Consider the following 26,719-nt stretch of genomic DNA (forward strand, 5'->3'; position numbering starts at 1 on the left):
CTTCAGGGGCTGCCCAATGCTCTGTTTCAGCAGGATAATGCCCGCCCACACACTGCTCGCATCTCCCAACAGGCTCTACGAGGTGTACAGATGCTTCCGTGACCAGCGTACTCTCCGGATCTCTCACCAATCGAACACGTGTGGGATCTCATTGGACGCCGTTTGCAAACTCTGCCCCAGCCTCGTACGGACGACCAACTGTGGCAAATGGTTGACAGAGAATGGAGAACCATCCCTCAGGACACCATCCGCACTCTTATTGACTCTGTACCTCGACGTGTTTCTGCGTGCATCGCCGCTCGCGGTGGTCCTACATCCTACTGAGTCGATGCCGTGCGCATTGTGTAACCTGCATATCGGTTTGAAATAAACATCAATTATTCGTCCGTGCCGTCTCTGTTTTTCCCCAACTTTCATCCCTTTCGAACCACTCCTTCTTGGTATTGCATTTGCTCTGTCAGTCAGTGTATCATCATCTTAAAAATGACTTAAAAATACACAGATTTTACACTCGCTATTAGTTAACAACACAAATGACGCACTTTCCTCACTCTTTAGCATGCGAACGTAATTCCCTCCCTGCTGGCGACTGTGAACTGTCTCCAGGGACTCTGTCTCGTTCACCCTAATAATAGGCCTGGTGTTTCAAAAGATAACAAAATCAGACCTGCCTCTGATTAGCCTCCAAACCTCCTTTGATAATTTCAAACACACAATGGAATAAATGAAATCAGCTATGTATTTTAAGTAGATATCTATGCCTTCACAGTTTTCGTCGGCGGAAGCTCAGGAAAATTTCTATCACCTTCAATTTAATACTCTACTTGAACCATCGACATGAATATATAACATAAGGTATTTCTAAGAAACAAATTCCGCACTTTCTTGATTATGAAGCTTGGTGGTGCAATCTTCTAATTCCATAACCGCTGGACCAAACTTCCTGACATTTATTGCAAAAATTCCTCTAAAATTACAATTCACAATGGTGATATTTTTATATTTTTTCCATAATTGCAACGGTAGTAATAAATTTATTTTTGACATGTAACTTCGCGGGCTTTCTTAGGATTTGGCCTTGGAACGTGCCGCAAATCCGCCAGTACGGACGCCAACTTTCTCCAGGCTTAATTGCATTTAAATTTACCCTGTGGATTCTGTCTTCATGTAATTTTTATTAATAATATTGATCCTTTATTCCTGACAAAATCTCTCGTTGTGAAGGTTTTTTAATAAATTGTTAAATTAGTCGGTACTGGAAATCAACCGAAGTGTACCGGCATTTCACGAGCGGGTGGCTCGCTTGCTACGGTGATTTCTGTTCCAACGAAGGGAGCGAGACTCTCGAAATAAAACATGGCTACTCTCAAAAAATGTTATTTCGTCGCCATAAGACCTATCTGTGTCGTTGCGACGTAAAGCCCCTAGCAAAAAAAAAAAGTTATTTGTTGCTGAAATAAATATCTGCAATTATTTATCACCGTAGAATTATGGGTTCAATACATACATACATACATACATACATACATACATACATACATACATACATACATACATACATACATACATACTTCTTTACGGTACAGACTGATATGCATTTCAGTGTTCTGTCTGCAAGTTTTGGGCCGGTCATCTTGCATGGGGGTTTAGCTCTGAATTGAGAAATTGCCAAGCATAACCCTGGAGTATGGGCCTTCAATCCCAACACAGCATGTCCCAACGGCTGATAGAGGAAGTTCCTGTAGATAGGTAGGATAGGTGTAAATAAAGCATAGCCAAATTAGCATCCACGCATCAACTGAGTTGAAGAGAAAAATGGTCAACCGACTTGAAGGCAGAAGAGGACATATCCCAACGGCGGAGAAGATGGAAGAACCAATTCAAATCCACTTCACATCTGGCAAAGTGGTCAGCGTCTAATCACAAGAGGTGCAAATGGAAAGTCATGTTCTGGAGCTAACCACTCCAGTACTAAGAACTGGACTTTGGTCCAAAGTTGTGATGATCAAGTACTATGAGGCATGGCAGAAGTAAATGATTATTAATAATAATGTTATTGATTTTTACGTCCGACTATCTACTCTTATAGTTTTCAGAGATGCTGAGGTGCCAGAATTTAGTCCCACAGGAGTTCTTTTACGTGCCAGTAGATCTACCAACATGAGGCTGACTTATTTGAGTACCTTCAAATACCAACAGACTATGCCAGGATTGAACCTGCCAAGTTAGGCTCAGAAAACCAGCGCCTCAACCATGAGCCACTCAGCGTGGCTTATTATTATTATTATTATTATTATTATTATTATTATTATTAATTATTATTATTATTATTATTATTATTATTATTATTATTATTATTATTATTATTATTATTATCTCTAAAAGTTTGTGATTTGGGTAATATTCAAACATCGATCCATTGTCAGATATGTAAGACTAGCAAGATACCCGTGCTTCGCTACGGTATTATACTGAAATGTATAATTGAATGCTTATTGTTTTAGATATATATAGTCCGCCGAAATTCGTGATCTGACTCATTTTCTGCGAGAATCCACCAAAATTCGCGTTATGACTCGTTTTCTAATATATTACGGCAAGTTTCTACCCATTTTTCAATCTTTCTTTCCAGCAATCGACTTTGTACTTCCCGGGTTACGTCCAGGTATTCCACCCGGTCAGTTGGGTCCCTAAATCTTTGCCATGTTTTCCTATAAGCATTTTTAATAAGGATCAAATCCTTCAGGAGATCCGGGGTGGTGTAGTCTTGGGTACCTTGGCGGTACTGAAGCCGAGGCCGGACTGCAATCTTAGTCCTTACCCGTCCAGGACCCGTTTCCAGCGCGGTCCGCACATTTGACGACGGTCCAGAACATTATTATTATTATTATTATTATTATTATTATTATTATTATTATTATTATTATTATTATTATTATTATTATTGTTACCGTGTTTTGGGTGGTAGTTATGCATGAAAGAAGGTGCTGGGTGGTGAATAGGTCTCAAGCTACTAAAGTGAAATTAATTTTAAAATTTAACAAGGTTATATTTTCTTTTCAAAATTAGGTAACAACAAATAGAACAGGTACTTAGTAGCCGAAACACAATTGAAAAATACATTTACATAGGTACCCCATTTGGGGCTTCAAAAGTCAGAAACATAATTCTTGGGCAATCAGCTCAGTTTTACCCCAAACACAATTTTAACGGAGGGGCAGAAAACCCCATTCATACCTAGGAGCCCTTGCTCCAAATTACACTGAAAAGCCTCCTCGAGGCATACAATATACAATTTTCAAAAGAGCCACTCGCTCTCAATTTTAAGCCTCTGCCAGGCCACACCAAACTCTACCTTTAAGCTGTCCTCAAAGGACATATACACAGGGGTAAAATACCCAACCTACTGAGGTCTATTAAATGACAAGAAGGTTAATACATGACCTCTAAAATACAATTTGAGGGGAGGCGAACTTGCACTCCTAATACACTTTGTTTAAGACCTACTTGGCCTTAGGCCGTTAGTGCAAGGGCTAATCCCATACTACAGAGGTGACTTAAGAAAATAACAATTTACATTACATTACGGAAGAATTGGTTGAGAAAATAAGTTCACCTCCAGACAATGTGAGTGGGAGCTCGAGAGGGTTAGCACTCTCTATCCCAGTATGTAGCTTTACAAGAGAATAGATGAAAAGAGAAGTTACATTTTAGGAAAAGGTTACATAGTGGAACGCTTAGAACCCGCCCCGAAAGTTAAACTGCTGAGCTAGCAAAGAAAGAATTTATTAATCGGCCATTACCTTGTTGCTGACCGCTGCCGAGGAAAGAGGCGCTTCCCGCCTCCTGCTATGTACTTAATACACTGAAAGATGGAACAGAAGTGGCCGAGAGACCCAAAAATCAGCAGTTTAAATACTCTCGCGGAAGTTTCTAGGCGTTAGGGGAATGAAAACACCCTCCCACAAACACTTTATTGGGTAGGACACAGCAACATATTCAAGTTGGGGGAAGATACATCTGATTGGATAGAAATTAATTTAAGAAATTCGGGATTGGTTAGGTTCAACACAAGGGGAAAGAAGGGGTGAATATTGCCAACTTAAACAATGACTGAAAGAAATTTAACAAAGAACAAACTCTTGAAATTAAATTTTCTCCAACAAAATAGTTCTTTGACTCCGCACTAGGTTGCACTATTGTTGATCTTCAGTAGTGTCCTCTAGGAGAGAAAGTTTACACTTCTTACTTCAAGCGAAAAAAAAACACATCAAAAATGACACAGTTCGAAAACTCAAAATTTTCCACGTGGTGACATCTTCTGAGAAGGTAAAGAATTAACAGCGTAGATAAAGTTCAGACTTCCTCCAGCAGAGGAGTTTCACCTGGCGCAATTTTTAAATTAGCGGCGTGGAGGTGTACCGCCCGGTACAGACCTCCCCCCCCCCCCCCCAAAAAAAAGTTCCTCCAGGGGTGACACATGAAATCTGTTTGAAACAAGGTCCAAGTTATGCTGTGGATATGAAGATTGATTGCAGAAGCATTTATAAGATTTCTTAATTTGGTTTGATTGAGTTTCAAAATTTTGTTGTTGCAGATGAAGTAAAGTCTTTATATTTGTAGAAGTTGAATTTCTGAAGATAACTTTTTATACTTGAAAGTGAAGGAAAAAAAATTTTTCAAAGTCCACCAAATATTGCAGTTGAATTCCCAAGTGTAGTCATTACTTATAGTAACTGTTCATGTAGTAGATGGTGATGAAGTGGGATGGCCAGACCGGCCGTTGCGGCTTGCGTCCAAAGGAGGCCGCTCGGACCCCTCAAGTACCCTGAGATACCGCTCGCCCGCACTATGAGGGGAGCAGAGGTGTTGAAGCACGCCGCGCCCGCGGTGAACATATACAGGCTGCGGGCAAGTAGCAGGTCGTGCGCCGCACATCAGCCTTGGCCGGGAAGAGAGCTCCGGCTCGCCGTGCACACGTCGTTCTCGCTGGGGCCGAGGGGGCCCGTCCTCTGCTCCAGTTGCTGCACGGCGCCGCGCGGCTGCGGGGGCACTGAAACATTAAAGCTTGGCGGCAGAATTGTGTTGGACCATCATCTTCTTTGAGGGTACAGGCTTGTGGAGAGGTTGAGGGGCCAGCGGCGTGCGGATATCCATGGCATTTACTCAAATCGAGCCACAGTGTGTATTGAAGCAGGAGACGGGAGCGTGGTAATGGCCGAGGCAAGGACAGAATGGCAGTTTAACGGATCGGGGAAGGTTTTACACGAGGCTTACATATAAGACCAAAATATTATAGAAGGGGCAGAAAGCCTTAAAAGTTGAACTCAAAAAAAATATAACCTTCATATTCCTTTCAAATTATATGAAGCAAGTTGACACAAAATTTGCACTGGTTTCACCTGTGACAGGTGAACCCTAAATATCCTCTCGGTGGCTGGATTGCTTACTAACAACGTAACTGGCGTAAGAAAATCGAGAATTATACAAGGCCCATGAAATCTGGGGGCAAGCTTGCCCGCGGGAACAAAATTCTTGACCATCACCTAGTCACCTACCTTCAAAGTGGTGGGTCTCCGTCCACGATCATACTTTTCCCTAACCTTTTCATGAGACACTTTAAGATTGGCTTTAGCCTTCTTCCAAAGATCTTTAATGTTATCCGGATCTATTGTCTCGGGTAGAATGTCATTCAGAGACCAGAGGTTAGAGAGCGGCGAGTTGGGAACAAACTTGAACATCAAAGAAGCTGGAGTAAACTTGTGAGATTCATGAACCGCCGAATTCAAAGCAAAAGCTATCCAATGCAGGGACGTGTCCCACCTGGAATGATCTTCATGATGATAGGCAATAAGTGCGGACCTGAGATTACGGTTAACCCGTTCAGCCAGGGATGGTTGAGGGTAATAAGCAGAAGTAGTTACATGAGAGATGGACAAGTCAAAACAGAATTTACGAAAAAGATTAGATGTAAAAGCCTTAGCATTATCAGATACAATATATTGACACGGACCAAAAGAAGCAAAAATAGAATTTAAGCAGGTAATGGTAGACTGAGCGGTAGAGTGGTATTTTTGATTGACACAATCAATCAATACTGATCTGCATTTAGGGCAGTCGCCCAGGTGGCAGATTCCCTATCTGTTGCTTTCCTAGCCTTTTCCGAAATGATTTCAAAGAAATTGGAAATTTATTGAACATCTCCCTTGGTAAGTTATTCCAATCCCTAACTCCCCTTCCTATAAATGAATATTTGCCCCAGTTTGTCCTCTTGAATTCCAACTTTATCTTCATATTGTGATCTTTCCTACTTTTATAGACGCCATTCAAACCTATTCGTCTATTAATGTCATTCCACGCCATCTCTCCGCTGACAGCTCGGAACATACCACTTAGTCGAGCAGCTCGTCTTCTTTCTCTCAATTCTTCCCAACCCAAACATTGCAACATTTTTGTAACGCTACTCTTTTGTCGGAAATCACCCAGAACAAATCGAGCTGCTTTTCTTTGGATTTTTTCCAGTTCTTGAATCAGGTAATCCTGGTGAGGGTCCCATACACTGGAACCATACTCTAGTTGGGGTCTTACCAGAGACTTATATGCACTCTCCTTTACATCCTTACTACAACCCCTAAACACCCTCATAACCATGTGCAGAGATCGGTACCCTTTATTTACAATCCCATTTATGTGATTACCCCAGTGAAGATCTTTCCTTATATTAACACCTAGATACTTACAATGATCCCCGAAAGGAACTTTCACCCCATCAATGCAGTAATTAAAACTGAGAGGACTTTTCCTATTTGTGAAACTCACAACCTGACTTTTAGCCCCGTTTATCAACATACCATTGTCTGCTGTCCATCTCACAATATTTTCGAGGTCACGTTGCAGTTGCTCACAATCTTGTAACTTATTTATCACTCTATAGAGAATAACATCATCCGCAAAAAGCCTTACATCCGATTCCACTCCTTTACTCATAATTCCACTCCTTGTTGCCAGCTTAGTCGGAAATAACCACGAAAATCTTGTAAAACCATCTACGCATACAAAGATGAACTTGTTGGCATTCCCCTTTGACTGGGGGAAGGGTCCTACATAATCAATATACAGGCGTTCCATGGGGCGCGACGCTTGATGAGAAGACAAAAAGCCTACCTTAGTGGACATGGTGGGTTTACTGAGCAAACAAGATTTACAAGCTTTTACAAGTTCACGAATTTCGCCGTCCATACCTTTCCAGATGAACATTTCACGAATCTTTTCACGGGTTTTAAAGATTCCAAGATGCCCTTCTAATGGGGTCTCATGATAATACTTGAAGATCATAGGTACAAGAACCGCTGGAACAACAACTTTCATCAACTTATCATGCCTCGAAGGGCAACATAGAACACCATTCCTCAGAACATAAGGGACAGCATGTTCCCCAGAAGAAAGGGCTTCCATTATCGGAGCCAGCGTCGGATCTTCACGTTGGTATTTCTCGATATCCCTAAAAAGCATGGGAGCATCTGTTAGGATGGCATTAACCTCAGATAGCATGGACTCGGGAGGTGATGAACTGTCGACCTGTTCATGGTTCTCAACGTCGTCTGAAAACATACGGCTGAGTCCATCAGCGACAACATTTTCGGTACCTCTGATATGCCTGACGTCAAATTGGAAGGCAGAAATACGGATGGCCCAACGGGCTATACGACCAGTACGACGCGGCCTACCTAAGACCCAGCTTAAGGCTTGATTATCTGTCTCCAGGTCGAATTTAACATGTTCCAGATAGAGACGGAACTTCTCTAAGGCGAATAAGACTGCCAAACCTTCGAGCTCATAGATGGAATACTTGGCTTCTTGAGCCAACAAAGTCCTAGATGCATAGGCGATGGGGCGCCTCCCTAGTTCAGTCTCTTGAAGAAGGACTGCAGCTACCGCTGACGACGACGCGTCGGTTTGGACGATGAATTTCTTCGAGAAATCAGGCATAGCAAGTACAGGGGCATTACAAAGTGCTAATTTAAGGTCTTCAAAAGCGGCTTGTTGAGAAGGTCCCCACTCGAATTTGATGCCTTTCCTACGAAGAAGGTTTAAGGGCGCCGCTCTATTAGCAAAGTTAGGAATGAACTTCCTGAAGAAATTCACCATACCAATGAACCTGGCGATACCTTTAATGTCCTTGGGAGGTTTAAAATCACGGATGGCCTGTGTTCTAGAATGATCGACTGTTACACCATCGGGTGACACAATATGCCCTAGGAATGACATAGAGGGCTTAGCAAAGGCAACCTTGGACAACTTAACAGTTAACCCAGCCTTACGAAGGCGATCGAGAACTTCTCGCAGATGATCTAGATGTTCTTCAAAAGTCTCTGAAAATACGACGACATCATCTAAGTAGTGATATAAGTACTCGAATTTGATGTCGGAGAAGACCCTATCTAGTAGCCTAGTGAGCACAGCTGCCCCCGTGGGGAGCCCGAAAGGCACGCGGTTGTATTCGTATAAATTCCAGTCCGTGGCAAACGCTGTAAGGTGTTTAGACTCTTCGGCAAGGGGAATTTGATTATAGGCCTGATTCAAGTCCAAGATAGTGAAGAACTTGGCCTTACGAAACCATGAAAAACAAGAATGAAGGTCAGGAAGGGGCACAGATTGCAACACCACCTTCCGATTGAGAGCCCTGTAATCAATGACAGGCCTGAAGCCTCCTTGGGGTTTCGGGACTAGAAAAATAGGCGATGAATACGCCGACTTAGAGGGCCTAATAATACCATCCTTCAACATCTGGCCGATAATTTCTTTCAGAGCCTTCATTTTAGGTGGAGATAGCCTATAAGGTAGAAAACGGACAGGAATCGAATCCGTGACCTCAATTTTGTATTCAATAAGGTCAGTAACACCAAGAGTATCAGAGAACACCTCTGGAAATGACTGACATAATTTACGAATACTATCAGCCTGCTCCTCAGGTAGATGTCTAAGGTCTAACAACATCTCATCCTGGGTAGGCGAAATAGATGAACATGACACAGAATTACACTTAAACAAGGGAATTTTACAATTGGACGCAAATTTGAATGTGCACGACTTACTCTGAAGATCGAGCACAAGACCAGTGTGAGAAATAAAGTCCGCTCCCAGTATGATGGGGCAAGACAAGTGCTTAGCCACAAACAATTTAATTTTCCATGTAAATTTAAAAATACGAATTTTGACCAGTACGGAACCTAGAATTTCTAATGGAGATGAATTAGCCGAAACATATTGAATAGGAGATGAGACGTAGTCAGGTAGTTTACAAACAGCTTTCAATTTAGAATACCATTCAGCCGAAATAATCGAACAAACACTGCCTGAATCTAAGAGAGCTGTTATAGGCTCGTTATTTAACTCAATCTTAAGAAAAGGAACAGGTGCGGGGGTATCCGCCGCAATCCTAAGACACTCTTTGGGGCATTCAAAAGATGTATTCGAAGACTTATCGTTCCCTGAATTCTCGACCTTTTTGCCAGGGGCTGAGCATTGGGAAGCAGAATTAGTTGACTCAGCCGCAGCCACTAGTCACTTTTGATTGTTGTTGGAAGTTACACCAGAAGTTGAGCAGGAGGGGGTGCTATTCGCATTGGGACAATTCTTTGCGATATGTGAGAAAGCCCCACATTTAAAACAGCCTTGTGATGAACCCGCTCCATTATTTGCCCTACTAGACTTGATCAGAGGACACTTGTTGCGCAGATGGTCAGGCGACCCGCAAGCATAACATTTACGGGGATTGACTGGTCGGCGAGGTGGAGGCCGAGTGTTACTAAAGGAAGGCGGGGGTTCTTTCGCGACACGCAAAGAATCGGCGTATCTAACTCCTTCCGCTGAGACGGCCAATGCTTCAAGTTCAGAGAAGGTTTGCGGACACGCCGCAAAACACAAATATGACCTATAGGGAGGTGAAATTCCCTCTACAATAGCCTGTACAATCTGATCTTCAGGAAAATGAAGGGCAAACACCCTAGTGTAAAACTTAATGTCCTGTATGAAATCAGCCAAGTTTTCATCCAAGCGCTGTACACGATAATAGTACTTCTGAATAAGGGAGGACCTGGCCCTAGCAGGGATGAAGTTAGCTAGCAAGTGGGCATGGAAATCCTCAATAGATGATTGCTCGGCAATGGCTCTTACGATTTTATCAGAGAGAATACCAATAGCATACGGATAGATAATTTGCAAGATTTGACATGGAGAAAGAGAAAAAACAAGGGCATGATCCTGAAATTCCACTAGAAATCTTAAAAATGAAATTACATCACTGGTGGTATTAACGGAAAACTTAGAGATACCTCTGAGCAACATTGCCAATGGATGAGGCAAGCTGCTAAACCCGGGTGACATAGTAGGTAAAGGTTTCAATGGTAATGAAGTTAATTCAGAACGGATGTTACTCAATGATGCACGACGTTCAGATTCGTTGTCCAATGGGGCAGGGATAGTTTGAGCAGCAACGGTTATTCTATTAACTTCTCCCTTGGGAGGCGCTTCCTCACTACCTGCATTTACTATGGTGGGTTGATCAGATTTGGGAGGAACTTCCCCAGTTAACAATTGAGTGACCTTACTAGATAATTCGGAAATATTTTCCAGGAGCGTACTAGCTTCCTTCCTCTGAACATCATTCAGTTTTAGAGACAACAGATCGTTAACCCTATTCGAAAAATGATATAGCCTACCTTGCACACGCTTAATTTGATTCGGAGACGGATCATTTTCATCAAAAAAACTAACTACAGAAGCTAGCCCAGTAACATTCTCCGTGATCGTGGAAAGAGAATCGTCAATTTCTTTCTCTCCCAAATTGGGGATGGAAATGGGCAAATCAAGGGACTCTCTAAGCTTGTTAGTGTCTATTGCAACCGTGCCTCCAGATTGCACATTTCTGATAGTTAATTCATAGATCAACTCCTCCTTGCGCAAATAGTTAAGAAGGAGAACATCGCGAGGGCCGGGCATGGTGACAGAACAATTTTGAAAAACTCAAAAAATTCCAGCAACTGGGAAAATAGTTAGAGTTCGGAACAAACAATATTTAGCCGTCAAAAGGGGCTAAATTGAGACCCATTCAACCACGCTCTGCTACCACTTGTTACCGTGTTTTGGGTGGTAGTTATGCATGAAAGAAGGTGCTGGGTGGTGAATAGGTCTCAAGCTACTAAAGTGAAATTAATTTTAAAATTTAACAAGGTTATATTTTCTTTTCAAAATTAGGTAACAACAAATAGAACAGGTACTTAGTAGCCGAAACACAATTGAAAAATACATTTACATAGGTACCCCATTTGGGGCTTCAAAAGTCAGAAACATAATTCTTGGGCAATCAGCTCAGTTTTACCCCAAACACAATTTTAACGGAGGGGCAGAAAACCCCATTCATACCTAGGAGCCCTTGCTCCAAATTACACTGAAAAGCCTCCTCGAGGCATACAATATACAATTTTCAAAAGAGCCACTCGCTCTCAATTTTAAGCCTCTCCCAGGCCACACCAAACTCCACCTTTAAGCTGTCCTCAAAGGACATATACACAGGGGTAAAATACCCAACCTACTGAGGTCTATTAAATGACAAGAAGGTTAATACATGACCTCTAAAATACAATTTGAGGGGAGGCGAACTTGCACTCCTAATACACTTTGTTTAAGACCTACTTGGCCTTAGGCCGTTAGTGCAAGGGCTAATCCCATACTACAGAGGTGACTTAAGAAAATAACAATTTACATTACATTACGGAAGAATTGGTTGAGAAAATAAGTTCACCTCCAGACAATGTGAGTGGGAGCTCGAGAGGGTTAGCACTCTCTATCCCAGTATGTAGCTTTACAAGAGAATAGATGAAAAGAGAAGTTACATTTTAGGAAAAGGTTACATAGTGGAACGCTTAGAACCCGCCCCGAAAGTTAAACTGCTGAGCTAGCAAAGAAAGAATTTATTAATCGGCCATTACCTTGTTGCTGACCGCTGCCGAGGAAAGAGGCGCTTCCCGCCTCCTGCTATGTACTTAATACACTGAAAGATGGAACAGAAGTGGCCGAGAGACCCAAAAATCAGCAGTTTAAATACTCTCGCGGAAGTTTCTAGGCGTTAGGGGAATGAAAACACCCTCCCACAAACACTTTATTGGGTAGGACACAGCAACATATTCAAGTTGGGGGAAGATACATCTGATTGGATAGAAATTAATTTAAGAAATTCGGGATTGGTTAGGTTCAACACAAGGGGAAAGAAGGGGTGAATATTGCCAACTTAAACAATGACTGAAAGAAATTTAACAAAGAACAAACTCTTGAAATTAAATTTTCTCCAACAAAATAGTTCTTTGACTCCGCACTAGGTTGCACTATTGTTGATCTTCAGTAGTGTCCTCTAGGAGAGAAAGTTTACACTTCTTACTTCAAGCGAAAAAAAAAAACACATCAAAAATGACACAGTTCGAAAACTCAAAATTTTCCACGTGGTGACATTTTCTGAGAAGGTAAAGAATTAACAGCGTAGATAAAGTTCAGACTTCCTCCAGCAGAGGAGTTTCACCTGGCGCAATTTTTAAATTAGCGGCGTGGAGGTGTACCGCCCGGTACAATTATTATTATTATTATTATTATTATTATTATTATTATTATTATTATTATTATTATTATTATTATTATTATTATTATTATTATTATTATTATTATGCTTGATAATAACAGTGCAAGAAAACAGACTCCTCGACATGAGGACAATGAGGTTAAACAAAATGATTCGACAGCAACGTCAGATAGTTTAACTGCAGGACAGGTGGCGCCATCTCTTGGGAACTCGCAAGAAACAACTAGTTGCATGCAATATCCTGATTGGCCACAGAGCAGTCAAGAGAATAACGGAGATAACGCAAAGATATCATTCTCCGAGCAACGAGTCGAAGTTATGAATAATGACGAACATGATGAGGGACAGGTTCTATCTAGCGGACATCCGTGGAACAGCTTTAGGGACAGCAGCGATGGCACAGGGAGAACAACCTGTGGTCAGAGAGATGAGATATCGAATCTAGAACAGCGCCAACAGGGCCAGATGTCATCTAGAGGTCAGCAGGACAACCTCCAGCAGGGCAACATTGTCAGTTCCTCAGAACATGAAATGGAAGAAAGAATCACAAGAAAAATTACACAGGACTTACATGCCATGATGGATACTTTAACTGCCAAATTAACGAGTATGCTACGTGGGGAAATTAACACGAGAATTACAATCCATAAGGGTGAACTCATCAATCGAAATATTTTGAACGATATTCGAAGTGATAATTCGTTCATAACGAACACAGAAGCGGATGAAGCAACTTCCTCAAACATGTCATCCATGGAAATCACAACGCACCTCATCCGCACATACAAAGAAATCATGGAAGAGCCACGATTCACACAAAAGACATCAGCGCCTTGCAACATACAGCCGACAATCTTGACAACAGCAGATGCACGATTAATCAACTCCGAAAAGGACCTCACGATGAATGAAACAGAATTACAAGCAGCAGAACCCAGAGCTTGGATATACATAGGGCGACTACACCATAATACCACTGTAGAAATGGTAAAGCGACACCTAACCAAGTTAAATGTGACAAATATTATTGAATGTGAAGAATTACAAACTAATAATTCACTTAAAGCACTAAGAGTAGTTATACCTTTACATGAAATGGGGAAGGTGTACGCTCCAGAAGCGTGGCCTAAAGGCGTTGTCGTGAGACGATACCGTCTTTTTCGCTCCAGAGAAACAGGAGTCAAACTCCCAGCCTAACCTTCTTCGCATCTTGTTATGGAACGTAGAAGGTCTAAAGAGCGCCATACAGTTGACAAACAATAACCTTCTACAATCACATGATATTCTCATACTACTTGAGACTCTATCTACCAAACCCATTGAACTAAAGCACTTCTATGCGCAACATTTACCAGCAACGCAAGGACCAAGAGGGAGACCAATGCGCGGTATTTCATGCTACTACAAACCAAGACTAGGTAAAATTTTAAGTACACGCCAAGAACAGGATACAATGATAATAAACTTTCAATGGATCTCCGTGATAGCAATATATGCAGGGCCACTAAAACCCATTGAAGAACTAATAGCAATCATCATGTCCTCCATAAAGCAAATCGCTCCGGGCAGAGACATAATACTTGCCGGAGACCTAAACTGCAGACTTGACAACAACAATCATAGAGCGAAAGAGCTCCTGGAAATGATGACTGAGGAAGGTTTCAACCTTGTTAACAACTTCGAAGATAGAACGTACGGTACTTTACATATACAGGGAGTAGTACTATAGACTTAATCTTTTACAAAGGTCAAAACATTAAGCTAATAAATTACTCCGTGTGTTTCACTACAGAACAGGTGATGATAAGGAAACACTGTCCTGTCTCGACGCATTTTAATGTCTCAAGAATAGAGAAGAGAGAGAACTATGCTGATGCCAAACCCTCAAGACAGATAAATAAAAATGTACTCAAACAACAAACCAAAGAATGGAAAGAACTTGAAAAGAACATAAAGAATAATGACATAGATGCAGCCGCACTATCCCTGGAGAAGACAATCAAATCAGCACTTGTGTATAAGCGTAAGAGAAGATCGGGAATATGGTTCGATAAAGATTGCTATAAGAAGAGAAAGAGCACTATTAAGGCCATGCATGCGGCAAAGAACAACAAGAGCATTGAGACAATAAGGCAATATATCGTCATCAGGAAGGAATACAAGAAACTGCTGTCGGTAAAACGAAATGAACATATGGAAAAGGAAGCGATAAAAATCGTGAAGGATGCCATCAAGGACCCGTTTGTACCATTAAAGCCTAGGAAAATGCAAAGCAGTGGAATGATATAAATGGATACATGGGAAGATCACTTTAGGAATATACTAAATATTGATGAGGACGTCAATACTGAGGCTGCGATAAGAGGATCGTACCAAGAAGTAACTGACCCGTTCACAAAGGAAGAGGTGTACGAAGCTATTATGTCACTTAAAAATAAGAAGGCCATAGGACCCGATGGCATATACATGGAACACATAAAAGACTCATCAGAAACACTATCACCGGCGATTTCAAACCTAATGAACCTCTGTCTACAAGTATGCAACATCCTAACATCTTGGAGAATCTCGACTATGAAAATGTTGAACAAGGGAAAAGGCGATCAGTCAGACCCTAACACATATAGAGGAATAGCTATAGAAAAATGCATGCTGAAAATAATGACAAAGCTTCTCACAAAAAGAGTTACAGACGCAGTAGAACACAAACTCCCAGAGGAACAGTTTGGATTCCGTAAAGGAAGGAGCACCCTCCATGCCATTAACAACCTCATCAATGACATTGAAGAAGCCCTCAAACATCCAAGAGGCAAATTCCATGCTGTATTTGTTGATTATGCAAAAGCTTTCGACACGTTAAGCAGGCCACTAATAATCGCGAAGCTGGAAGCAATAATGGGGAAAGACAATCTCACGACTCTGATAAGTAACATACTGACGACAAATTACATACAAATTGATGACCAAGTCGCGACTTCGAAATTGATCATGCAGACCAACGGAGTACTCCAAGGAGACCCACTAAGCCCCTTGCTGTTTAACATTGCGACGTACGATGTGGTAAAGGTTACTCAGCAAGGAATAGAGGATTTGAAAATATACTTATATGCAGACGATATGGTCATTGGATCAAGTTCCCTACATGATGTGCAAAAAGCTGTAGACAATATAGACAGGTGGGCAAAAGATAACAAGATGAAAATTAACACAGAGAAAACAGTGAAAATGACATTTCGGAAAGGTGGCCGAGAGGCCGCAAGTGACAGGAAATACCTAGGATCTACAGTCCTCAAGACTGTCAATACATTTAAGTATCTAGGACTGACCATGCAAACAACAGCAACAACCTATAGGATTCACATAAAGTCTAGAGCAACGGCGGCCACCAAAGCTATGATATTAAAACAATTACCAAGCTTTCACTAGAAACTGCTGTGAAACTATTCGATTCGAAAATTGCGCCAATTGCCACATATGGACTGGACATTATATGGAATAAATTGGGTCTGGCTGAGCTGAAGACAATTGAAGCAGTCAAGTCGCGCTTCCTGAAAGCTACACTGGGAATATCAAAATACACAAAATCAAGGCTTGCATATGAGCTTGCAAAGGAAACCTTCTTCATCGAGGACCTCCGAATGAAGTGAGTGTTTCCATCCACAGATGCTTGGGAAAAATTAATGCAGGACAGAGTGAAGAAGAGGGAAGAAATCTGGCTTGATTTCTACTCAACGGAGGCGATGATGAATAGAACATGAACAAAGACCAATCAAGACATGCGACATTTCGTTAACTCGATGGCGGTCCATGGGTATCACCATAAACTTTGCAACACTGAGTACTTCCACGACCCCGATGAAACCTGTGTTTGCAAGCTGTGCAATGAACATTGCAGTCGATATCACGGAATCACATGCAAAAACCGGGGATTATATTTTGTGAACTTTTGTAATAGTGAGAAGTGACAGTACATATGACAAACTTTGTTTATACAATGCACAATTTGTATGCTGTATCTTTATTAATTATGATGATTAATAAAGTGTTTGTTATTATTATTATTATTATTATTATTATTATTATTATTATTATTATTATTATTATTATTATTATTATTATTATTGTTACGGAGTTTTCCGTGGTAGTTAGAGGTGAAAGAAGGTGCGGGGGGTGAACAGGTCTTAGGCTACGAAATTAAAGTGAATTTAAAATTTAACAAGGTTATATTTTCTGTTCAAAATTAAGAAATAACAAGCATGGCAGGTACAGAGTAGCAAAGCCACTATTCGAGAATGTACAATTACAGAGTTACAGGATGGGCTCCGAGAGCCAAACCCACAATACATAAACAATTAGCTCACTCTTACGATATACAGAAATTCAACAAAGGGGCATAAGACCCCAATCATGCCCCGGAGCACTTGCTCCGAATTACACAGTAAAGCCTCCTCGAGGCGTACAACACTCAATTTTCGAGAAAGAGTCACTCGCTCTCAACATTAAGCCTATTAAAGGCCACACCAAACTCCACCTTCAAGTTGTCCTCTAAGGACATAGATACAGGGGTAAAATACCCAACCTACTGAGGCCTATTAATTAAGAAAAAGGTTAATTACATGACCTCAAAAATAACCACTTGAGAGGAGGCGATCTGCGCTCCTAATACATTTTGTTTAAAACCTAATCTGGCTCTAGGCCGCTAATGCAAGGGCTAATCCCATACTACAGAGGTGACTTTAGAAAAGAACAATTTACCTTACATTAAGGAAGAATCGGTTGTGAAAAATAAGTTCACCTCAAAGCAATATGAGTGGGAGCTCGAGAGGGTTAAGCACTCTCTATCCCAATATGTAGCTTTAAAAGAGAATAGGTGCAAGGAGTAGTTACATTTTAGGAAAAGGTTACATGGTGGAAACGCTTCGGACCCGCCCCGAGAGTTAAACTGCTGAGCTAGCAAGAAAAGAAGTTATTAAAAGGCCATTACCTGGTTATTGAGCTGCTGCCCGAAGAAAGAGGCGCTTCCCGACCCCTGCTACGTACTTTACACACTGAAAGATGGTACAGAAGTGGCGCAGAGACCCTAAAATCAGCAGTTTATATACTCTCGCAGAAAGTTCGAGGCGTTTCAGGAAGAAAAACACCCGCCCACAATCATTTATTGGCTAGGGTACAGCAACATATCCCCTTTGGAGAAGATACACTTGATTGGTTAGAAATTAATTTTAAAAATTCGGGATTGGCTAAATACAAAACAAGGGGAAAGAAAGGGGTATACAGCCAACTTAAACAATAACAGAAAGAAATTTAACAAGAAACAAACTTTTGAAATAAAAATTTCTCCAAAAAACAGTTTTTTCACTTCGCACTAGGGTGCACTATTGTTGATCTTCAGTAGTGTCCTCTAGAAGAGAATGTTCACACTTCTTACTACAAACAAAACAAAAATACGTCGAAAACAACACAGTTCAGAAACTTCAAAATTTCCAAGTAGTGACATCTTCAGGGTAACTTGAAAATTAACACATAAGACAAAGTTCAGACTTATTCCAGTAGGGGAGTTTCAACTGGCGCAAGGTTTGAATTAGCGGCGTGGAGGTGTACCGCCCGGTACAATTATTATTATTATTATTATTATTATTATTATTATTATTATTATTATTATTATTATTATTATTATTATTATTATTATTATTATTATTATTATTATTATTATTATTAGATGTTCTGGAGCCCACAGCAAGATGCAAGACCGTTACTTGGCGGTAAATTACATCTGCTGACATTGTCATTATTCACAATGTGACCAGCACCATTGTCGCGCGTAGGCAAGTGTGCGGGATGGATTTCTGGCGATACGAATGACATATTTCCGTGCATTATTGACCTTATTATAGAGGTGAACAATTTGACGGTCAATCGCATTCCTATCGTTTATTTCAAATGTGTTTAAATTTTTGTTTATATGCCAGGAGAATCTACTGTAATCTAAGAACGTTCTCCGAAGGAAAAGATGGCTGTTAAAAACGAACCCAGGAAAGATTAAAAATGATCGGTTTATGATCAGAATAAGTGGGCTACATCGAAAATCTACAGCCCGTTTCCAGTCATTCGACAGGGTCAGGAATGGTATGAATAAAGCCCCATCTAGCAGCGACGATAGGAACTGTGCCGGCTGCCGAAGCACTCCTCTGGGGCAATGATCGATGAACGACAATTGAAATGAAATATTGGACAGTGTTGCTGGAATGAATTATGACAGGGAAAACCGGAGTATCCGGAGAAAAACCTGTTCCGCCTCCGTTTTGTCCAGCACGAATATCACATGGAGTGACCGTGATTTGAACCACGGAACCCAGTTGTGAGGGGCCGGCGCGCTGCGCCTGAGCAACGGAGGCTCCTTATAAGTACATTATAAACAGTAAAATGAAAGGAATTCAACTCCTTTTCACTTTTTAAAGGAGATCCAAATACCAACTGTCACGTCTGTAACAACTTTAGTTTTTATTAGATGTATTCTCATACAATTTAGACAATATATTTTCAATTCTTTCACCCCCGCCCCCTTTCATTGGATTTTCCGAGATCACGCGTTTCTTTACTTTTAAAACAGATTCAAAATATCAAATTTCACGTCTGTAATATCTTCATTTTTGAGACATCTAGCCTAATTAAACAAATTCAACACCATTTTCAGTCACGTTTACCCCCACCCCTCCACCCAAGTGGTATTTCTGAAAATTAAAAACACACGTTCCTTTATTTTTAATAGAGATTTAAAAATATCATTTCTCACTTCTGTGACATGTTAAGGTTTTTGAGATATACTGTAGAAATTCTCATTTTAAAATTTCACCCCTTTTTATTTCCTTTTAAGTGGAGTTTCCAAAAACAAATCACCTATTTTTCTTTACATTTACAGGAAATTCCAAATACCAACTTTTTACGTCTTAATATTTTACGTTTCTCAGATATCCTGTAGATATAGTCTTTCGAAAAATTCACCCCAATTCGTCACTCCTGTTTAACAGCCATTAATTGGATTTTCCAAAAAAAATACGTGTTTCTTTATCTTTAAAGGAGATCCCATGTGCAAATTTTCAGTTCTGTAATATCTTCAGTTTTGAAATATATGTATCCTCATTAAAGGCATCAACCCATTATTCACCCTTTTCTACCCTTTCTATTGGGTTTTCCCAAAAACAAAAAATGCACGTTTCTTTATTTTTAAAGGAGATTCTAATTACCAATTTTTACATGTATAAACTTTAAAAGTTTTGAGATATAGATACACTCATTTTAAAAATTCACCCCCTTTTCACCCCCATTAATTGGATTTTCCAAAAACAAAAAATACGTGTTTCTTTATTTTTAAAGGAGACCCCAAACACCAATTTTCAGGTCTGTAATATCTTCAGGTTCTGAAATATAAGTAGCCTCATTAAAGGCATTCAAGCCCTTTTTCACCCTTTTCCACCCTTCCTATTGGGTTTTTCCAAAAACAAAAAATACGTGTTCCTTTATTTATAAAGGAGATTCTAAATACCAATTTTTACATGTATAAACTTTAAAAGTTTTGAGATATAGATACACTCATTTTAAAAATTCACCACCTTTTCACCCTCCATTAATTGGATTTTCCAAAAACAAAAAAATATGTGTTTCTTTATTTTTAAAGGAGATCCCAAACACCAATTTTCAGGTCTGTAATATTTTCAGTTTCTGAGATATAAGTATCCTCATTGAAGGCATTCAACCCATTTTTCACCCCTTTTCACCCCTTCTATTGGGATTTTCCGAAAACAAAAGAATACATATTTTTTTTATTTTTAATGAAGATTCTAAATACCAAATTTTACATCTGTAAACTTTAAAAGTTTTGAGATATAGATGCACTCATTTTAAAAATTCACCCCCTTTTTCCCCTTCCCATAAGTTGGATTTTCCAAAAACAAAAAATACGTGTTTCTTTATTTTTAAATGAGAACAAAAGTACCAATTTTCAGGTCTGTGACATCTTCAATTTCTGAGATATAAGTACCGGTACCCTGATTAAAGGCATTCAACCGCTTTTTCACCCTTTTTTCCCTCCTTTGGGATTTTCTGAAAACAAAAAATACGTGTTTCCTTATTTTTAAAGAAGATTCTAAATACCAATTTTACATCTGTAAACTTTTAAAGTTTTGAGATATAGATACACTCATTTTAAAATTTCACCCCCCTTTTCACCCCCTTAGCGACGGAATATCCAAAAATCCTCTCTTAGCGAGCACCTACATCTTAATATGAATATATCCCCAAAATTTCATATCTTTATGTCCAGTAGTTTTGGCTCGGCGATGATGAATCAGTCAGTCAGTCAGTCAGGACAAGTTATTTTATATATATATATATATATAGATAGATAGATAGATGACTAGTACCCTTCTGATTAAGTCACAAAGGCAACACGCTTTTGTGTCGAGGAAGTGCAGTATTAATGCATGCCTCTTCCACCTCAACTTTTAACAAGTTGCCCACCTGATGGCCATAATCTGTACTTCCTCTTGAAAAAATAATCACTACCACCACCAACTGTAGTTAGCTGGTTCGAGTCCCGTTGGAGGAAAAGACTTTCACCATCAGAATGTTGACTGGCAGGGTCGGAAAGGTAGTAGTGTACAATTACTAATCACTAGATTTGCGTGCCAAAAGCCTGGGTTCATTTCCAAACCTCTCTGGAGTGCTCGTAGGGAGTGAGGTAATATGACACTGTTGATGGTAATTCATCTGTCAGATAATGGCATTAAACCATGAGCGACCCCTTGGTGTTAGGCTATGTGCGGACACTGGGTTTCACCTTCTCCCTACCTCATTATCATCACCACATACTCAGTTGCGGAGGTTGTCCATGTGTGTCAACTAGGCCCCTCTGGATTCCACATGCTATCATCACTCATGGTTTATAGCATTCTACCAAACAGGCCATTTTGCATCTCTATTAACTTGATCATATTAGTATTGGCTACTGAAAGCCTGATTCGAAGCAGCGTATCGATTCATTCAAGTGTCCGTGTGAATCGATTCACAGGAACGGCGAGCTCACGGCACACGATTCAGCTTACTCCCAGCAGAGAGTTCTGGCAGGGAGCCGAGCTTCCGCTGCAGCGAGACAGTGAATTATGGCACACCGAAAGAATTGTGCGCACAGCACGGCTCAGTGAGACACAAGATACACACGGCTCCTTAACGCCACACTGGACATTGGCGGAGAGCCGAGCTTCCGCTGCAGCGAGTCATACAGTGAGCCATAGCACACCGAAAATATCATGAACAAGCATGGCTCAGTGAGACACAAGATACACACGGCTCCTTTTCGCCACACTGGACACTGGTGGAGAGTCAAGCTACCGCTGGAGCGAGACATAGAGTGAACCATGGCACACCGAAAGAATCATGCAGTCACGGATCAGTGAGACAAACACACACAAGGTTCATTGCATTTACAGTCCTCTTCTTACAGGGAGGTTTAAATAACACTAGCCTGCAAAATAAAACTTTTTTGTGCGGTAAAAACGAAACTAGGTGGGTTTTATGAAATTCTTAACGCAGAACTCTAGAAAAACGTTAGTTTTGGCGAATCACGTCTGGTTTGGTGGCAATTTTACAAAATATTATTTTGTTTTTACGTAAAACTGTTGATATTTAGTATTGATTAAATTTGATGTATTAATGTAAATTTCAGCTTGCAAAACGTAATCATATTTTTCCTGCATTGAATACACATAAATGCTGCTTTGTAAGCGAGTAGATAGTACGTATTATATTTTTAATGTATATTGAAATTCGTGAAACAGAAGCATTAAGCGCCTATTTAGTTTCGACTGTACAATTGCTTTTAAATTAATATAACCGTACTTTGAATAAAAACTACATGGTTAAACATACATAGTTTTGTTACTTGCATTATGTGCAGGTTTGATTCACACCTCCGTCTTCTCCCGTTTTCCGTGGAATTTCCGGATTTTTTAAGTTCTTGAATGATCTCCAGAAGGGTCGTCTCGTGCAATCGACCAACAGTAATCGGCCATCATATTCACATCCCAACGTCCCTGATAGCGTCGTTCTGCATCTTTGAGATCCTGGTGAAACCTTTCACCTTGTTCTTCATTGACAGCTCATAAATTTAGAGGGAAATAATCCAGATGCCAAGCTAAGAAATGAAGCTTAAGACTCATATTACAACCGAGTTCCTTAAAATTTACCAACATTTTCCGTACAATTTCTTTGTATTGAGGGTCCTTAATGTTGCCAAGGAATTTAGTCACTATATCTTCGAATGCGTTCCATGCCTCTTTCTCAATTTTGGTCATCGTGTCTGTGAATATTTTATCCTTCATCTGTTTACGAATCTGTGGTCCATCAAATACGCCTTCTTTGATTTTTGCATCTAATAATAAGGGAAATTTAGTGGAAAAATATTGGAAGCATAGGCTACTTTTATCTAATGCCTTGACATACAGTTTCATCAATCCAAATTTGATGTGCAAGGGTGGAAGTAGAATTTTTTCACGGTCAATAAGACTTACATTCTAGACATTTTTGGATTCTGGTTGTAGTTGTTTCCTTTCTGTCCAACTCAGTGTATCCCAATGTTCATCCCGTGCCCTGCTATCCCATTCGCATAGGAAACAGGAACATTTTGTATAGCCTTTTTGTTGTCCCAGCAACAATCCAATGATCTTTAAATCACCGCAAATCTGCCACCCATGCTCATGATATTTAATTTTTTCAAGCACCAACTTTAAGGTCTCGTATGTTTCAGACATTTTTGTGGAGTGTGCAAATGAACGGATGCCAGAACATTTGTATTATGAAGCAAAACAGCCTTTAAACTTATTTTGGAAGAGTCAATAAAAACACGCCAGTTACTAGGATCATACTCTTTCTCTCCCAATCGACGTAGAAGATTTGAAACATCAGTACAAAATACGAGTACATCTTCTTGAGTATAATTCTTTCGGTCTGTTATCTTTGTAAGGAAACTGCTTTAACAGTCCATCATAAACACTGCATAAGGGCTGGGGCTTTTAACACGTCTGATTAGTCAAGTGGTCTAAGATGAAAGACAAACTCTCAACTGTCTTATCTTCAATTCTACATACCTCGCGGTCTATTGCGTATCTGGGGGAGTTTGTTATGAATTTACCAGGAAATCCCCCACTACATAATGAAAATTTAGACAGCAATAATCCTATAATAAAATGCAAACAATAAGAAATCAAATCACATAATGGTATTCTAAAAAAGTTGTGCGAGAACATCTCTCAACATTACATCTTACGAATTCATGCAGATAATAAAACAGCTAATTGCGTCAAAACTAAACGTGATAGGAAAAAAATAGCATCATTTTCGGAATCAGGGCAGCGCCTTCCATAAGAATTACATATTATCTATTTTACCGCAAAATGATGTTGGCTAGTGTAATAGATGGATTTATTTGCAGTGTTAAAAAGGTAGTCTAAACATAATTCTAAAGTAGCTAGTAAGTAGCTAGGCTATTAGGTTATACTACTGTATTTATTAGTTTAATGAATCTTAGTATTATAACTTACTTGACATTTGACAATTAATTAAACTCGACTTTAGCCTGCCGTGTGGCTATGAGTAATGCTCATGAGCACTCAAAAGTACCTGTTTTATATTGGGAAGAATGACTCAGTACTCTCTCAGTTTGCATGTCACATCATTGCACAAGACTTCAATAATATGTGGACAGTAAGGGAGCCGACTGATGCAATAACTTAATCGACAGTATGTTGAATCAGAAAACCAGTGGGCTACTGTACATCTTGGGTAGCCTATACAAAAGATGACGATTCTAAAAAATCCTCTGCTGATAGAAAAATACATATTTTCAAAAATGACTGAGCGAGTTGGACGTGCGGTCAGTATCGCGTAGCTATGCACTTGCATTCGGGGGATGGTGGGTTCGAATCCCACCGTCGGCAGCCGTTAAGATGGTTTTCCGTAGTTTCCCCATTTTTACACAAGGAAATTCTTGGACTGTACCTTCATTAAGGCCATGGCTGCTACCTTCCTAATCCCAGATCTTTCCCATCCTGCGTCGCCGGAAACCTTCGATGTATTAGAGTGACTAGCATTTTTTTGTTCTAAGAAAGGAGTTCATAGTATGAAGACCAGATGGCAGCAGCGAACACTGAATGCTGTTGCTGCTATCTTACCTGTACATACTACACAGATGCAGTAGGAGCGGTGACTCTAATGTGTCGTGAATCGGATCAATGTATCGATTCAGTAACGTGAACGGAATCAAATGAATCAATTCAATAAAATGAATCGAATGTCCCTTCACTAGATCATATTACTGGAACATGTATTTTAACAGTTAGCAATAAATTGTATGTTTGTAAAATACCGTAGTCTATTCTCTTTGGTGTGGGAATTACAAATGTTACCCATTGCATAGAAAGGAACCCAAAGTCGGCAAAGGAAATTTTACAGCAGAGCTGAACAAAAGTGTCTGGGGTGTAAAAATTGCATTTTTATGTCTTGACTTCTTGCGCTACCTATGGGTCTTCTTAGCAAACTAAGTTACGCAGCAGCTTGAGTGTTTGCCACTTGATAACATGAAAACTTTGTAGAATTGGTAAGAAAATTAGTGAAAGCTGTAACTGCATTTATCTCAAAATACAGTTTTCTTAATAGCAACAGTCAACCAGTCAACAATTGATCTTATCTGAATTATTGCACCTAGAAGCATGACTTTTTTAATCCCCAGTATCTTATGCCAATTTTAGAACTAAAAAACTTAAAAATGAAAAATATGACTTTAGGTTCCTTTCTGCACAACGGATCACAAATAGTAAGTGTAGGCTCATTTTACATTGCTGACATATAGGCAGCAAGCGGAGCAATAATAACTGTAAAGAATGTTCATGTTGGATGAGTTGGGTATCTTCAAGAATAATGAATTACACAGGACTAGTGGACCACTCTATATAATAAGCTATTTGGGATTTTTTGCAAGGTTCTTTATCAACCAACTTAATTATTAATATGAATTTTGTGGAAATGAAAACATTCATAACCTCTTCATATAAAAAGTTATGTTGAAATAAAGAAGTCATGAAATAACATGTTGATGCATTTTTCTTTCCAAGGAGCATTTTATGGGGTTGTCATTGCTGGGATTTCGTTTGGCGTTGCACATATCACTGGTTTAATTGAAGCCTCCTGCCTTCTCACGTCAGCTACTTGTGGACCTCTTCTTGGAGTATTTCTTCTTGCCATGTTAATTCCGAGAGCCAACTGGAAGGTAATTTAATTTGTGAACTACTGTATCTGATAATCTTTATTGGTGATCGTAGCAATTGTAATGAAGATGAAGTAGGTATTTCAAACTATAAAACAACATAATTAACCTCAAAGGTGTACTTGTAACAGTGTTAGCTCCTTACAAGTAAATGAAGGGATGTCTTGAAGTCTGCAACATGACCATAACCAAGGAAAATAAACTAAATCTTTAAAGAAGCTAAATCATAATATAGTTTTTACATCCCGCTAAATACATTTTAATGTTCTTTGGATATGCCGAGGTGCCAGAAATTTGTCCTGCAGGAGGTCTTTTACGTGCCAGTAAATCTACCGAAGCGAGGCTGATGTATTTGAGCACCTTCAAATACCACCAGACTAAGCCAAGTTTGAACCTATCTAGTAGTAGTACGGTAGTAGTAGTTGTTGTTGTTACAATTGGTAGCAGAAACTTAATGGCACCTAATAGTATGTATGTCAATTACCATATACAAGAATGTTATCCCTCCATATCATCTCAATTGACATCACAAGATTGGAGGAACGCCGTTCGAAGCCAATATGCCTAGGAAAATTTTCCTAACTTTGTCAGCATCAGACTCAAGACCACTAACTGAATGTGAAAGCTGATATGCTCTCCTAAATTGCATCCATGATAAAACATGCAAATACACTTCTTCTGAACAGCCAAATCATTCCTCAGACTATACATGCAAATACATTTTGCGGCATGCATGCAAAACTCATTTCTTTTGGTACACAAAATCAATCCTG

General features: G+C 39.9%; 1 protein-coding gene across 1 annotated transcript in view; it reads left to right on the top strand.

Annotated features, from left to right (window-relative positions):
• Positions 1-26,719, top strand: part of LOC136881098 (sodium-coupled monocarboxylate transporter 2) — a 286,910-nt gene that overhangs the window by 206,602 nt on the left and 53,589 nt on the right. The window contains exon 9 of the mRNA XM_068229293.1: positions 25,795-25,949. Coding sequence (XP_068085394.1) covers positions 25,795-25,949 — 155 coding nt within the window. The remainder of the gene's footprint in view (positions 1-25,794; positions 25,950-26,719) is intronic.

The sequence above is a fragment of the Anabrus simplex genome, chromosome 1 (genome assembly GCF_040414725.1).
Source record: "Anabrus simplex isolate iqAnaSimp1 chromosome 1, ASM4041472v1, whole genome shotgun sequence".
Lineage (NCBI taxonomy): Eukaryota > Metazoa > Arthropoda > Insecta > Orthoptera > Tettigoniidae > Anabrus > Anabrus simplex.